General features: G+C 36.8%; 1 protein-coding gene across 1 annotated transcript in view; it reads right to left on the reverse strand.

Moving 5' to 3' along the window:
* Window positions 1-2377: 2377 nt before the first annotated feature.
* Window positions 2378-15394, reverse strand: part of Acf (ATP-dependent chromatin assembly factor large subunit) — a 373562-nt gene continuing 360545 nt past the window's right edge. Inside the window, exons 24-25 of the mRNA XM_090376504.1 lie at window positions 11225-11370; window positions 2378-2864 (exon numbers count right to left, since the gene is read on the reverse strand). Coding sequence (XP_090232630.1) covers window positions 2598-2864; window positions 11225-11370 — 413 coding nt within the window. The 3' untranslated portion in view covers window positions 2378-2597. The remainder of the gene's footprint in view (window positions 2865-11224; window positions 11371-15394) is intronic.

Consider the following 15394-nt stretch of genomic DNA (forward strand, 5'->3'; position numbering starts at 1 on the left):
GCTGGCAAGGTTGTCATTGTTAGGGTTTTAGGAGCATCATCAACTAAGGAGCATCATCAATTTTTTGTTTGCTGGAAGAAAAGTCCAAGTTTCCAGGATGTGTGAAAAAAAAAAAAAAAAAACCACAACAAACAAGCCACCCTCACTCAATTAACTCAACCATGAAAAAAAACCCATAAAAATTCCTCAGGCTGTTGACAGGGCTCTAACTCTACTGTTCTACCCATGAGGGAATGCAGTAAGGTTCCTGAAACATTAATAGCTAAATAAACTATCTTGATATTCACGTGGTTAAATAGTTGTCATTACAGAAATCTAGATGCAATGTAGCTTGTCATGGATGGGGTATCACAGCTAAGGATTGAATTGGGTTGCATTCCTGTCAGCAAAATTCAATAAGATACAGTTAGTGCAAAACATACAAAAGTGGAGGATTACAAAACTGTTTCATAGTATGATGAATCCTGGTTTCCACTGTTTAATATTGATAGAAGGACCAGAATATGGTCCAAACAACATGAGTCCACAGATCCACCCAATCAAGTGTCAATGCAAGTTACTGGTAGCAATGTAAAGGTGTGGGGGAGTGTGTTTTGATGCCCACTGGGCCCCTTAATAAAAGTGGAGTAACATTCCAATGTTATGCGTTATCTATAGGCTGTTTCAAACTGGACACATCCCTTCATGGATATAATATATCCGGCTATGATTCTGATAGGAAAAATGCATCATGTCAATGAGCAGAACTGTACAGAACTGGTTCCAGGAACACAAGCAAATTCTACTGCAGTGGAACAAACATTTCAGTAGAGATCTGCCTTCATCTAATTTGCAAGAACTGTGAGAAGCCTGTCAGTAAAGATAAACCAGTATTCACGTGGCACACAAGTCCATGCCATGGCAAATCCAGGCTGTTCTGTGTACTAAAGGGAGACCCACAATTAGGTAGGTATACTCAAGAGCGGCAGCTTTGTGGTGTTTACACACAAAGAAAAGCACTATTACTATTTTGTCCACATGTTTTTACCTAGGTTATGTATGCCTCAGCTTTTGCTACAATGAATTTAACCATATATATATACTGTATATAAACATTTTTTTTTTTTTTTTTTGAATAAGCAGTGAGGCAACAATAACTGCATTTGCTTGAATGTTTTATTATCTTATCCCTTCTTGAGAATGATTAATTTTCATCAAGGCATGAAAAAATCCCACTGGAGAATTTAACAGAATTAATCTTAGACATGCCTCCTGCATTGCCCTGTGAGAGCATATGGTCTGGACATGGTTTTTGCATGTAAAAACTCCCTCCATCAAGGTGTGATTTTGACCCACATCTTTCCTACACAGAGCAAGAAGAGTGGAAGATATAACTGTTAGCCATCAGCTGGGACAAAGACACTGCCACACTCATATTCAGTATGTTTAGGGGATGATTATTTAGAACCAACAAGCTCTTTTGGCATCTTACATGTATTTGTCAAGTAATTATGTGCATGTGCTCACATATTTCTGATTCTTGCTTTTCCTCATTCTGTATATTCATTTCCTTTTTTGCTCAATTGTATGTATCAAGTAGTTGATACAATACAAGGTACAACATTCTCCAGAAAGTAGTGTAAATGAACTTAAAATTATTTAAAATACCATGGTTTGCTTACTTAAATATTTACATATGATGTAATAATACAAATAATAATAGAAACAAATATTGGTCCAAGAATGAAAAAATCCTAATATCCTACATATAATACAAAGATAGCGAATGCAGATAAAGTTCCAAAAATCTTTCAAAAATAACAGCAGCACATGTTATAGATACCGTTATGGATATTTCTCCTCAAAATTAAATAATAAAAATTAAACAACAAACTGTTTTCATTCCGTACTACCCATGCCTACCCACAGCCATTAAAAATACTGACAATATATGTTCATAATGCTGTTTTTATATTTCTCAGAAAATCTTTTCACATTACAGTTTTGGAAAGATGTCAATTTACATATTTGTGCACAATTCTGATACTACAAAAATAAATAATGGTTCATTAAAAGAAGGGCTAACATTACTAACAATAATGAAACAATATTTTATTCATCTAGCAAATGACGTATTTATTACTTTTTACATAAACATATTCATTAAAGTTAAAACAATGAAAATTTATATCACTAAATTTTATTTAAATCAATTACTCCTGTAAGTTGGTTTTTTAATACGCATACTTGATTAACATTTTTAGCAGCCAAAGCGACATACAAAATGCACTATGCAATAAACTTAGATATTTTAATCTTTAGATATTTCGAACTGAACGAAATCAAAGATTAAAAATCACATCTTAATAAAGATATTTTAAGCGATATCAAACCAGTGTACAAGAGTATTTTTAACTAATGTTTCACCAGGTTATTAACAAACCCTTAAGTACGACCCATGTCTTTTATTGAGGGGTTCGATCTTTCCTATTGCAATAGGATGCTATATACATAAAGCCAATGCCATAAAATGTCTTTTAACATTGTTGCAATGTTAAGGTAGTCCAGAACAGGTTCTAGATTTAGGCTATTTAACACTTTAAACACAAAGTTATCTTTCATTCTCCATCATACTCATCATGTCCATTTTCAATCTCTATGCTATCAAGACCATACTTCTGCAACAGTGCTTGAAAGACTTTTGCTAATCTTTGACCAGCTTGATATTCCTGACTAACTTGAGGATTGAATACATCACAGTTCTGAAATATAAGATACATGTCTATCAGGAATTCTTTGTTGCTTTGATAATGCATATTGTTTAGCTTGGAATGAATAGTACCAAAATCCATGGGCCTTTTAATAACTTCATAATAGCTTGGCACCTATAAAAAAAAAAATAAGGAAAAAAAAAATTTATATTTTGAGATAATTAAAAATTTACAAAAATAAATGATTATGCAAATGATAACTAAATTTATTCTTTATGAAGATAAGTTTATATTTCCACTGCCACAATTTTCTGATGCATCTTTCTTCTAAATTAAAAAGACAGTAGCAGTAAAAGAGAAAGAAAAATGTTGCAGTAGTAAAGTTCAGGAAAATCAAGTTCCAAGACCATGCTTGGAATAAATGACGAATAAGACTGACTCAGCCAACAAGTCTAAACATGCAAATTTTGTTTAACAAAAAATAGAAAAGAGAGGGAAAAAAAAAAAAAAAAAAAAAAGAACAAAGAAAAAAAAAAAGAAAAAAGTGCAGTGGAATGAGAGTAGTGGCATAAGGGCTGCCAGGGCCATATTATGCCTATCCATATATTTTATTGTATCTAATTATGCAATTGGTGGATTACACTTACAAATCATCAAACAGTTAAAATTCTCTTTAGGTAAAGGAATAATTCCTGTAATTTCACATCCTCTTCTAAAATGTGAGACAGAATTAATGGTTCCTATAACTGAAGAGAAATTTCAGGGTTGAAGTTCTCAAACTGGAAAAGTCTACATTCTAGTAGAATGTAGAAATGTGTAAGGTGGTTATGATGTAAGTACACTTAAGCACAGTACATTCTTGTTAAGTACTACTACTTCTTGCCTGTTCTGTCTGTAGCTGAAGTATCACAACTGGGGTTCTTTTAATCTAAAGAAGTTTGAGTTTTCCTAAACAGAGGCCACTGTTGTTTACATATTTTTATTATTATTATTTTTTTTTGTACAATGATTTTGTAATCATTATATGGTACATGGAATTGTGTTGGATGATGTTATGAGGATGCTTTGCAGCCCAATGTGTTCTCTCATTGTCTGGAATTCAAGCATGGTATCAAACAGAATTTAACAGAGCCTTTGGTTTCACGGTAAAGATCAAGAGAGAGATTTAATTTTATTCACAAGGAGATTAGAGTAAAATTAGTTCTACAATGCAGCTACTGCAGTCCTGGACATATATAGGGTTGTTAAAATTAAAGTATCCCTATGTAGAAGGCTCTGGAGTGAGTTCTAAGGCTTGTAATGAAGAGAAATTTGGACAACAGGTACAATAAAGAATGGCTCACCATTTATTGGAGAAAAAAAAATTGGTTATAAAATTTGTCATTATATGGCACTGTGGCAATACAAATCACTCGAACAGCACTACATTGTTCAATGTGTCCTCCTTTTTGATCAACAACAGTTTCCATTCCAAGAACAGCATTTTCTACAGCAGAATGCAACATGTCAACTGGAATAGCCAGCATATGACGTCTAATGCTGTCCTTCAGATCTGCCAGAGTTTGACATCCTTCCCAATACAGCTGGTTCTTCAAAAAACCCCACAACCAGAAGTCGCATGGGGTAAGGTCCGGTGATCGGGGTGGCTGACATGTCTGGAAACAATGGCTAATGACCTGTTTGTCTGTAAAGTGTTGCCTTAGCAATCTTTGGACACAACAGTGGATGTGGGGGAGGCACACCACCTTGTACAAATATGAAATCCTGAAGGCATGCACGTTGTTGCAGCTCTGGTATTGCAAAATTTGCCATTTCATAATATCGCTATCCAATGACAGAACAGGTATGGGGTCTAGCCGGTGTTACCTGTTCAAAAAAAAAAAAAAAAAAAATGACCCAACCATGAATGTAGCCGTAAATTCACACCACACTGCCACTTTTAGAGACTGCAACAGGACCTCTTGGATAACTCAAGGGTTTTCTGTTGCCGAAATGCGACTTGTGTGTATTTACTTGTCCATTTAAGCAGAAGTGGGCTTCATCACTATAAAGGATGTTCCATGGCCAAGTGATATCCACTGTCATTCGTGCCAGAAACTGAAGGGCATATGTGAAATGAATATCTGCATCACCATGCTTTAGCTGCTGTAGCATGTGCATCTTGTAAGGATAGTACCGCAACACCTGACGCATTACTAGCCTTACAGTGGAATACAGCATATCCACTTCACGAGAAACAGCTGGCACATTTGCGCTACCACATGGAGATTGACTTGATAAATTCATATCTTCAACACGAGAGGAGTCCAAGGAGACTCCTTGTTTTCCACCTCTACCTCGTTGGACACCAAGATGCCCGTCGCTTGAAATTTCGCAATAATTTTGCAGACACCACAAACAGTCCACGCCTTATGTGCTTCTGATAGTACATCTTCACTAATAGTGCCTTTTCATGCAACGTTGTTGGCATTGCTGCTATAGTACAGGCAAACGTCTACTGTATGATTTTGAAGAGACTGCTTTGCTTTTATACAGTACAGTAGAGCTGGGTAGTGGCATTGTGGCAATAACTTATGATTATGCCAATAACATAAGTTATTTGCATAATTGTAACTAAGGTAGTTACGCACCATACAGTGACAAATTTTGTAAATAATATTTTTTGCCCAATAAATGGTGAGTGCATTCTTTATTGTACCTGTTGTCCAAATTTCTCTTCACTACGAGCCTTAGAACTCGCTCCAGAACACTCTACATAGGGATACTTTAATTTTAACAACCCTGTATATATATATATATATATATATCATCTATCACCATTCCGCTATTACATGGGTCAACGTATGAAGCCTTGCCACCATGCCCTGTCCGTGTACTTCTCTCCATCGTTGATTTCACTCCAATTTCCTCCTCTCTTAATGACATTGGTCTTTATCATATCCTGCCATCTCATTCTTGGTCTTTTGTCCCTTAATTGTAAATCAAACATTCTTCTTGGCAAACGCCTCTCGTTCACCCTCTTGACATGTCCAAACCATTTCAAACGGGACCTTTCAATCCTATACTGGAGTTTTCAACCTGAATTCTCTTCTAATCAAATCATTCCTGATTTTGTAGTGTTGTGTCTTGTCTTTCCGGCTATGCTCATCACAAATCTCATTTCTGCCTCCTGAATTCTGCTTTCATCCTTTTTCTACATAGTCCAAGTTTCAGATGCATATGTCAGAATTGGTACGTAATAGGCCTGATATATAGCCTTCTTACACTTCAGGGGTATGTTCCTGTTCCAGATCAGATCTCGGTCTGCCTATAGAAATTCCCACCCGCTTGTATCCTTCTACTTATTTCTTTGTCTATTACCCCAGTCTTCGTAATGGTGCTTCCTAGATACTTGAAGTTGTTAACCATTTTAAGCTGTTTCCCTTCCATTGTAATGTGTCCATCAAGCTTGCAACTCCTCTTTAGAACCATTACCTCACTCTTCTCCTGACTGAAAACCAGTCCAAATTCACTGGTCATACTAGTCCATATATCAACTTCCTGTTGCACTTGTTCCCTGCTCTCTCCCCATATGCAGAGGTCATCTGTGAAGAGCATGACTTTCATCTGGTCCTGTTCAACCATTCTAAATTGCATATCATTCATGACAGCTATGAACAGTAGCGGTGACAGGACGCCTCCTTGCCTCAAACCTGATGTTATTTCGAAGCTCTCTATCAACCCCACCACTGTTCTTAGTTTGCTCACTGTATTGGTGCACATATTCTCAATTCTCTCCACAAGATGTTCCTCTATCCCCAAGTTTCTCAAAACCTCCCACACTTTCTCTATCGTTACGGCATCAAATGCTTTCTTTATATCCAAAAATGCCACCCACAATTCTTTATTGTGTTCGTAACACTTTTCCATCAGTTGCTGGATGCAGAAAATTAGATCCACCATTGATCTGCCAGGCCTAAAGCCGCACTGTTCCTCGGCCATCCTATTTTCAATCATTCCTCTTATCTCCCACTCTAACATTCTCTCATACAGCTTACTCACATGTGATGTCAGTGTGATGCCTCTATAATTGGAACACTTTTTCCTCTTCCCCTTCTTGAACAATGGGATGATCAAACCTTTCCAGTCCTTTGGCACCCATCTCTCATCCCAGACCTCATGGAACAGTCTGTATGTCCATGCTATCCCTGCCTCGCCTGTAGCCTTCGCCATTTCTCCATTTATCTCATCCACACCAGCAGACTTACCTGCCTTGATGTATTTCCATGCCTGCACTACATCATTCCAAGTCAAGTCAAGTCAAGTCAAGTCTCTCTCTCTCTCTCTCCATATCTTCGCTTTCATCCCCTCTTTTATGATTAACCTGCCTTTGTCCTGCACATTCAACAGATTTTCAAAATACTTCTTCCATGTTCCTCTTATCTTTTCGGTCCTTGGTTATTAGGCTCTCATTCTCATCCATCAAGTATTTGCTCTGTTCACCATCTCTTCTCCTTTTCCTCAACATACCATACAGCGTCTTTTTATAACCGTCGATATCTTGTCATAGAATTTCACTCCATTCGTCCAACCACAGTCTTCTTTACTCATTAACTATCCTCTAGGTCTCTCTCTTCACAGTTTCATATCTCTCTTTATTCTCGTCATTTCTGTTCTGAAAGTAGGTCCTGAATGCATTATTCTCGATTTTCACAGCCTCTCTCGTCTCATCATTCCACAATGGAGTTTCTTTGCATATCCTTCCACAAACCTGCTCTGTCAGTCCTACTATACAGTCTTTGAATGCTTTCCATTCTAATTCCATGCTGTTCACCAGTCTTAGGTACAACCTTTCTGAACATTGCCCCCTTTTCCTCTTCTTTCAAATTTCCACATCTGTAGTTTTCTCTCTCTCTTGTTATTTTGATCCTCTTCAATTTAGGGAATCTTAAAACTCCAACAACTAATCTGTGATCACTACCCAAGGAGACACTAGGAATGACCCTGACATCCACAAGTCTTATAGTTTGTTGTTTGGTTTTTAGGAGCATTGGCAACAAAGGCCATATTGCTCCGGGATATGCGGTGGTCATTCCCTGACCTCTCCGCATCCTCTGTATTTGGTGGTCACAGGCTCGAACCCAGTCTAATCAAGAAGCATGTGCTATGCAATTGTACCTACAGATAAGGCTTACAGAACAGGATTATTGAAGTCAGAAGTGATCATGGGCTACACAAATGGTTCTTATTAAGTGTATCTCCTTTAAGCATTCCTAATTATCATAATTTTTTACATAGGCTTAATGCCAAACTTGCAGAAGTTGACAATATTTGGAACTTCGCAAAAAAGAGTCACAGTGGATGTAAAGATTGCCCCTTAACAAATAAATCCATGCTGTGATCATTGCATAACTGTATTCGTAATTTTCTGTACGCATCATTACAATATTAGTTAGTTTTAGACAAATAAGCTCACACACACACAGTTTAGAAGTTAGAGGTCGTTGGAAAAATACAGGGGCAAATAGGAGAGCATGGATAACACGAGAGATTTTTGAAAGCATAATTTGCAATTGAGATCTAGAATTTAAAAAGAAATATCAAGAAAATTTGCTAATTGCGTTAACACGTTTACTGCCTTTAAACATATGAGCATAAAACAGAACCATAAATAATGTGCTGCAATGCATATGTGCGGTCATGCTTAAGCAATTAACATAGACTCTGTACTGGCACACTGACTGAATGCTTTGCAGCAATGCTTGGTTTTTGTTTACAGACTTGGCACACAGTTTTATTTGTTCTTTGTTTGTGTTGATGCTAGATTATGTATATGAATAAACTTTTCACAAAATTTTAAGATTTGTCTTGAATTACAGCTCAATACAAAAGTAAGTATTTGCTTTTAGCAATGAATTCTAAACTTTTAATTTTCAACCACCATTTATGAATTTTTAGAATGATTTTTTTCAACATTCTGAAAATTACAGCACATTGAATGGTTATTTCAAATTTAGGTGGCAGTAAATGTGTTCATCAATTCAGGTTTTTACCTGGTGGGATTCAAATTTTCTAGGCGATGAATATTGAGGATTTTCTTGAAGAGAACTCAATTACTTTAACAGAATGGATTAAATGCTTCAGCAGCACAGATGATATTGTCAGCTGATGAAGTCGAGAGTTTTCTTAGTGTGGACAAAAGATTTGGAACTTCAGGAAAGCCAACAGCTGAGTAAAAAGAAAACAACCCAGAGCTGAACATACTGACTGTAAAAGAAGCACTGAGTGCTTTAATGGCATTGAGGATTATTTATTTCAAAGTCATAAGTAAATGTAAGGAAAATATAACCAAATCGGAGAAGCCAATAGAAAAAAACTCATATCATATACTAATAATTTGACTTTTGAATAAATGTTTCTAACATACTGTACAGTATTTCTGAAGTTTTATTTCATTCTGAACTTTAGTTTCAGTTATAACAATTACTGGCTAAAATGATATTTACCTATCACCAAATAAACAAAAAAACATGGTAGAATAAAAGCAATAAAATACACAGGGTATCTGTAGCACATATGCGGAACTCTTCTAAGCACGACTGATGGCAAAAATGTGCATGGTTCAAAACTCAATGTTAGGTTATAGATCATAATTAGCACACTGCTCACATCAATAATGTTCAACAACAATGGAATGTGCAAAACTGGCCCAGTGAATTGCTCGTATTCATGCACCAACATACAGTCACATAGGGAAAATTAGTTTTGATCCTAGTAATTTCAACAACCCTGTTGACAGTTTAACTGAAGCAGGACTCTGCTTGATATACACCGGGGGGGGGCCTCGACTTATGATGACACTGACATTCGATATACCTTCCATACGATTGTTTATTTTAAGGACCGATTACATTTGCAGGTACTGATGGCTTTCTGAATGCATGGTGCACAGAACATCACTCGTACGATTGTACTCAACCAATTAACATCTTTTTTATTGTTCAATGCGTGAAGCATGGAAAATAACTTGTACAATTGTTTCAGATCTATGACGATCTGAAACTTAAAGCTCCATCAACCAGTGGCAGTGCTGTGCGCTTTGAAGACTTTAAAGCCAGCAGAAGCTGGTTTGAGCACTTCAAAAAAACAAAAAGGCAAATGTGAAAACTGTTGAAAGCCATGGGATGGAATCCAGTACTAATAAAAAAGCAGCTGAGACCTTTAAAATAGATTTCCAAGAAATGTTGATCAGGAGGATTATCTCTTACCCACTAGGTTTTTAACATCTACGAAACTGGCCCCTTCTGGAAGTGAATGCCCAGGAGAACATACATCACTAAGGAGGAAGCTAGTTTACCTTGGAATAAGCCTATGAAAGATAGGCTCACTCTCCTGTTGGGTGACAATGACTCTTGGATTTCACGCTGAAGCCTTTGCTTGTGTATCACTCTAATATCCCCAGAGTATTTAAACAACAAAAGGTCAACAAAGGCAGGTTGGGAGCATTTTGGTGCAGTAACAAGATAGCGTGGGGTATGGGATACGTCTTCAATGAACGGCTGAAGTTTTGTCTTTCCCCGAAGAATTATCTTGAGAAAAATAAGCTTCCTGTGAGGGCACTGCTCCTGCTGGATAATGCACCAGGCCATGATCCCAATCTTGTTCAATCTCTTAAGGCACAATTTGACTTTGTTCAAGTCAAATTTTTGCCACCCAACACCACTCTTCTTGTTCAACCAATGGACCAGCAAGTGATTGCAAACTTCAAGAAAACATACACCACGAAAAAATTTGCATGTTGCTTTGCAGCAACCTCTGGTGAAAATGCTGTCACCCTCAGGTCGAAGTTCGACCTGCATCATTGCAAGTTCTTGCAATGATGTTTCCACCAGGCGCTTAAATTCAGCCATGAAAAACATCTGGCCTTTAATTTTCCATAACACTGACGGATTTGAAGATGATTTGGCAAAAGATATTGTCACTCTTGAAAAATCAATAGGTCTGGAAGTTAGTGAAGAGGATGTGGAGGACCTTATTGATGCTCATGGGTGTGAGCTAACAACAGAGGAGCTACAAGAGTTGAGAAAATTACAGGGAGTGACACTGGAGAGAAAGAGGAAGAAAAAGATACCGAAAAAGTGTCAGCTGAAGACCCATTGCTTTTTGGGAGCATTTAAGAGAGGTGGTAAAAACACACCGACATTGAAAACATTTCTTACTTCAGAAAGCTACAAAAAAGTCATAAAAAACAGTCTACGTTGGACAGTTTCTTTGCCAGTAGCAACAAAAGACACCTGATGCTTGATATAGAGTCTCACCACCACCACCACCATTGATTTCATCAGGTGTGCACTTCAAGTCAAAGGTAAATGCTAATTTATTGTTTGTTTTTATTTTAAGATGGGTCCTATCCACAATTTTCCTTTTTATGTAACAAACTCTGTATTCCTCTCCTACTTACACTGCTCTTTGCATAAAAACCCTGGAAATGAAATAGCATGTACATAAGTATATAAAATCATTACTGATCCAAGATAACAAATCTTGTTTCTTACCTCTTTCTTACTAACAGGGCGCTGAAAAGGCCAAGAATCAGGATGATGAGTCATTTCCATAACAATATCAAAACAAGCTTTGTAATCAAGGAAGAAAGATTCATCATTTCTACGACACTGTGAAAGTCTCCGTGAACGATTTACACCTAAGTAAAGTAATTTGCATGAGATTTAAAGGAATAACTAAAATAAGTAACCAAGAATAAAATTCTTGGTTATTAAACTTTCAAATCATGATGATTATTGGTGGGGGGAGGAAGGTGACTATGATTTAGCAATTTTATAGGCTAAAGTTTTTGCTGATCCTTATTTATTAGAATGATACTACCACAGACAACAACTAATAATTTAATTCACAGAATGAATTTATGATAGTTTAATTATCATTGTCAAATACAGTGTTGACTGCTTTTGCCTTTTGAAATGTCATTAGCAAAAGTGAATATAATTGTGGAATCAACACACTCAACTGACAGAATCTATTTAAAAATCACTTTTTCAGTAATCTTCAGTGTTGTGGTTCCAGCAACCTGAGCCTCTATATAATGCTGGCCCTTCAACTTTTCTTCCTCCTCCAAGCTCAGAAATAAGAAATTATATGGCATGAAGATGGAACAATAGTATTGTTCATGTTAAAATCTTAGCACCAGGATCTCCTACTGCAGTTTGCATAATATGCGGTCTGGCAATGTCACGATGCAAAAACCACTTTTTATAACGAAGCTCAAGATGCTCCCCCCTCCCCCTAAAATGCCAACATATGCTTCTTTATTAAAAATAAAGCACACGACAGAATAATTTTGTAAAAGGCAGTGCCACGAGAAATTTAGTTTTTTAGTTGAAGAAATGCGATTTGCCAGTTTTTGTCATTTTTTTGACCCATGGGTCAAAAAAATGACAAAATGACCCCTGAGGTCTAAACTATTGACATTAGATTCTTGTCCCGCCATTTTTGAATGGTTATGCCAGTTTTGCGGTGTTTGAGTTGTGACTTTCAATGTGACATGGCAATTGGTACCAGACATGCCAGTATGGATATCTCTGAAACTGTAACCCTATTGAGATTTTCAAATAAGATTCTCAGGTGTATTGATACTGATCCAAGGACCAAATAACATCAAGCCAACAGAGTTCAGCAGAGGCTGACAAGACTTGACAGGATAACAGAAAAGCTAGCCAATCTGTCAAATAACAACCCAGTACAACAGTAATTAAAGAGGCATTTTTAAAAACTAACAACTGTACCTTATTATGGATAGATAATCCGTCACAACTGATGAGTAAACAGGCTCTGTCCCTTCAGCAAAAAAACAAGAATGTACAGTTACAGTGGCACAGGAGCACCATCACAAGACAGTGGAGGACTGGAAAAATTACTGTCTGGTCGAATGAATCCTGGTTCCCGATGATGGGAGTCATAATATGGTGAAAACCGAGTCCACGGACCAATCCTATCAGGTGTCAACAACTTAGGTTGCTTGTGGCACTGTTATCGGGGTATACACTGGGCCCGTAATGCGAGGAAAGCAACTTATCCATCAGTGAACAGATCCTTCCAACGAGATAACATGGGTGAATTTAACCTATTTCTGAGGTTTCTTCAGTCACCAGATCTCAGTCCAGTCCAGCATCCTACGGGATGAAGAGAAACGAGCTCATCGCAGCAAAGATCTACAACCATATATATGCAATGACACAGAGTCAACACAGACCAGCATTCCTGTGGTACATTTTAGATGCTTCAACAAGTCCGTGCCACTATGAATCCAAGCTGTTGTAAGAGCTAAAGAAGGATCTATTCACCATCAAGTGTATCTAATAAAGTGGGTTTTATGACACCACTGTTGTTTCTAAATTTTTCACTGCAAAACAAACAAAGACAAGACGATTATGGCTGAGAACTCAGGACATGTAACACCTGAGGAAATTCATAAAAGGGAGTAGTAGATTTATTTGTATATAAACAACTCAATGAAGTTTGAATGAATTTATATCTGATTTTTTTCTTTTCCATTTTGGTGGGTTTTACAAGTTGTTCATTTGTTGCAATAGCAGCACAAAAAAACACGGAGTAATAAGTATAGAAATAGTACAATGCAATCACAGTAATCTGAACCAGATTCTGGGCTAAATAAAGCTGATTATACACAGTCGGACCTCTTATTGATATAACGAAATTGATCATTCATTTGAAAAAATTTGTTATATATATATGACCTTATCAAAAATGAAAAATAAATCAGAAATAAGTGGGAATGAATAAATTTTCTAACATTTCAAAACAATTAATTTATTTATACAGACATACTAAGAAATGACTACTTACATGATGCACACAATATTAGTACACTTTTAATTATTTCAAAAAATATTTGCTCATTTTTTGTTGTACACTGGATTTTACTGTACATCATTCATAAAATATTTGCACTTGTTTAAACACTTAAAATATATTTTCTGACATATTTTCTTTATACTGAAGGTCTCGACTGCCAACATTTCATTTTGGAAGGTTTATCATTGTCCTAATTTTCATCCAACTCATCGTGGATATTGTCACTAGTTCGTTGAAGTATCTCCAAAATGTTGGAGTCACTTGGATATTCAGCTGCTATGACATCATTTTCAACTCCTAAATATTCTTCAAGAACAATTTCTTCAACTGATCAAACCTCTCGCTTGGCGTGTTGTTCTCAAGATTGCTCAATGTCTTGTAGCAGTTCACCCCTCTCATCGCTGTTAATTGGTGTTTTAGCAAAACCTGCTTCTGTGAAACAATTCTCAATCTTTGTTTCCGTCACATCTTGACTCCCCACTTTCGCCAACTCTGATATGCACATCCGCAAATCTATAAGTTGGTTGGTTTCTATTCTCAGTATAATTTTTTTTCAGATGTGCCTTTGGTAGTGCATTTTCAAATTCTTGATAATGCCTTCGTCCACTGGCTGCAGTTAAGATGAGACATTCAGAGGGAAGAAAACAAGCTTCACACTTACAAGTTTCCGAGTGAAGGCGGGCAAGAGCAGTTGTCAACAATCAACGTGATTTTTGATTTCTCTGTATTCTCTATTGAAATTTAAAATCCACTGTTCAAAAATTTCACTTGTCACCCAAGCCTTTTTGTTGTAGTTAATGTCCAATTCTAATGACTTTACTCCTTCAAAACAGTGGGGGTTGTTTACTTTTGCCTATTACCAAAAGCTTCAGTTTTTCATTACCAGCCATATTTGCACCAACCAAGACTGTAATTGTCTCATGACTATATTTACCACCTACACATTTATCACCTTTAAAAGTCAGTGTCTTGGTCGGCAAACATTTAAAAAATAGACCTGTTTCATCAATGTTGAATATATGGAGGGCTCGTAGTCCTCCATAATTTTTTCAAAACTGTTCCTTTCCAATGTGTACAGTCTTCTTCGATTACAACCCTACTTTCACCAAAAATAACCTTTTCGAGTAAGCCATAGCACTTTTTAAATTTGTCCAGCCAACTGGAACTGGCCTGGAATGTTTTAGGCACCAGCAAAGATGTGTACTCCACAGCCTTTACTTTTATTAATTTCCCTGATATCAGCACATTTTGGTCTCGAATCAACTTCTCCCACTTAAAAATGGCTTCATCTACATCTTCACACACTTAGACTGGGTCTCGTTTCCTCAAACAGTTTGAGAATCGAAACATGGTTTTTCAGAATGGTTGACACAGCAGGGATACAAAAATTTGAAGCGATTTCTTTCTTTCTTTCATTTTTTTAATGCCCCAATCTGCATTATTAAGCACTTCTACTTTTTCTACTCAAGGATTTCTTCTTAGACATTGTAAGGTTACTTGTACAGCAACTAAAACAAAACTGATTCAGGGACCACTTGTACCTACCATGTAGACAGAGACAGGTGACATTTAGCGACAGTGCAAATGACTCATTTTTGCAAAACAACAGATGAATTTCTGGGATAAAGAAAAACCACTCTCTCCTAATTCTCTAATAGGGTGATTATAGTAGAAACAGGTTGACCAGAGACCATGTCCGCATTAGGAAATGCCTTAATCTTTGCCAATGGCTGTGGACACAGACAGCAGCTGACCAGTATGACTTTTCGGTACAGTAAAGGCTTTATGGGCACCACTAAATTGTAGAATGCTTGTAAGAATAAAACCCTTTAGCT

Source organism: Mastigoproctus giganteus, chromosome 6 (genome assembly GCF_048544385.1).
Source record: "Mastigoproctus giganteus isolate SK-2022 chromosome 6, ASM4854438v1, whole genome shotgun sequence".
Lineage (NCBI taxonomy): Eukaryota > Metazoa > Arthropoda > Arachnida > Uropygi > Thelyphonidae > Mastigoproctus > Mastigoproctus giganteus.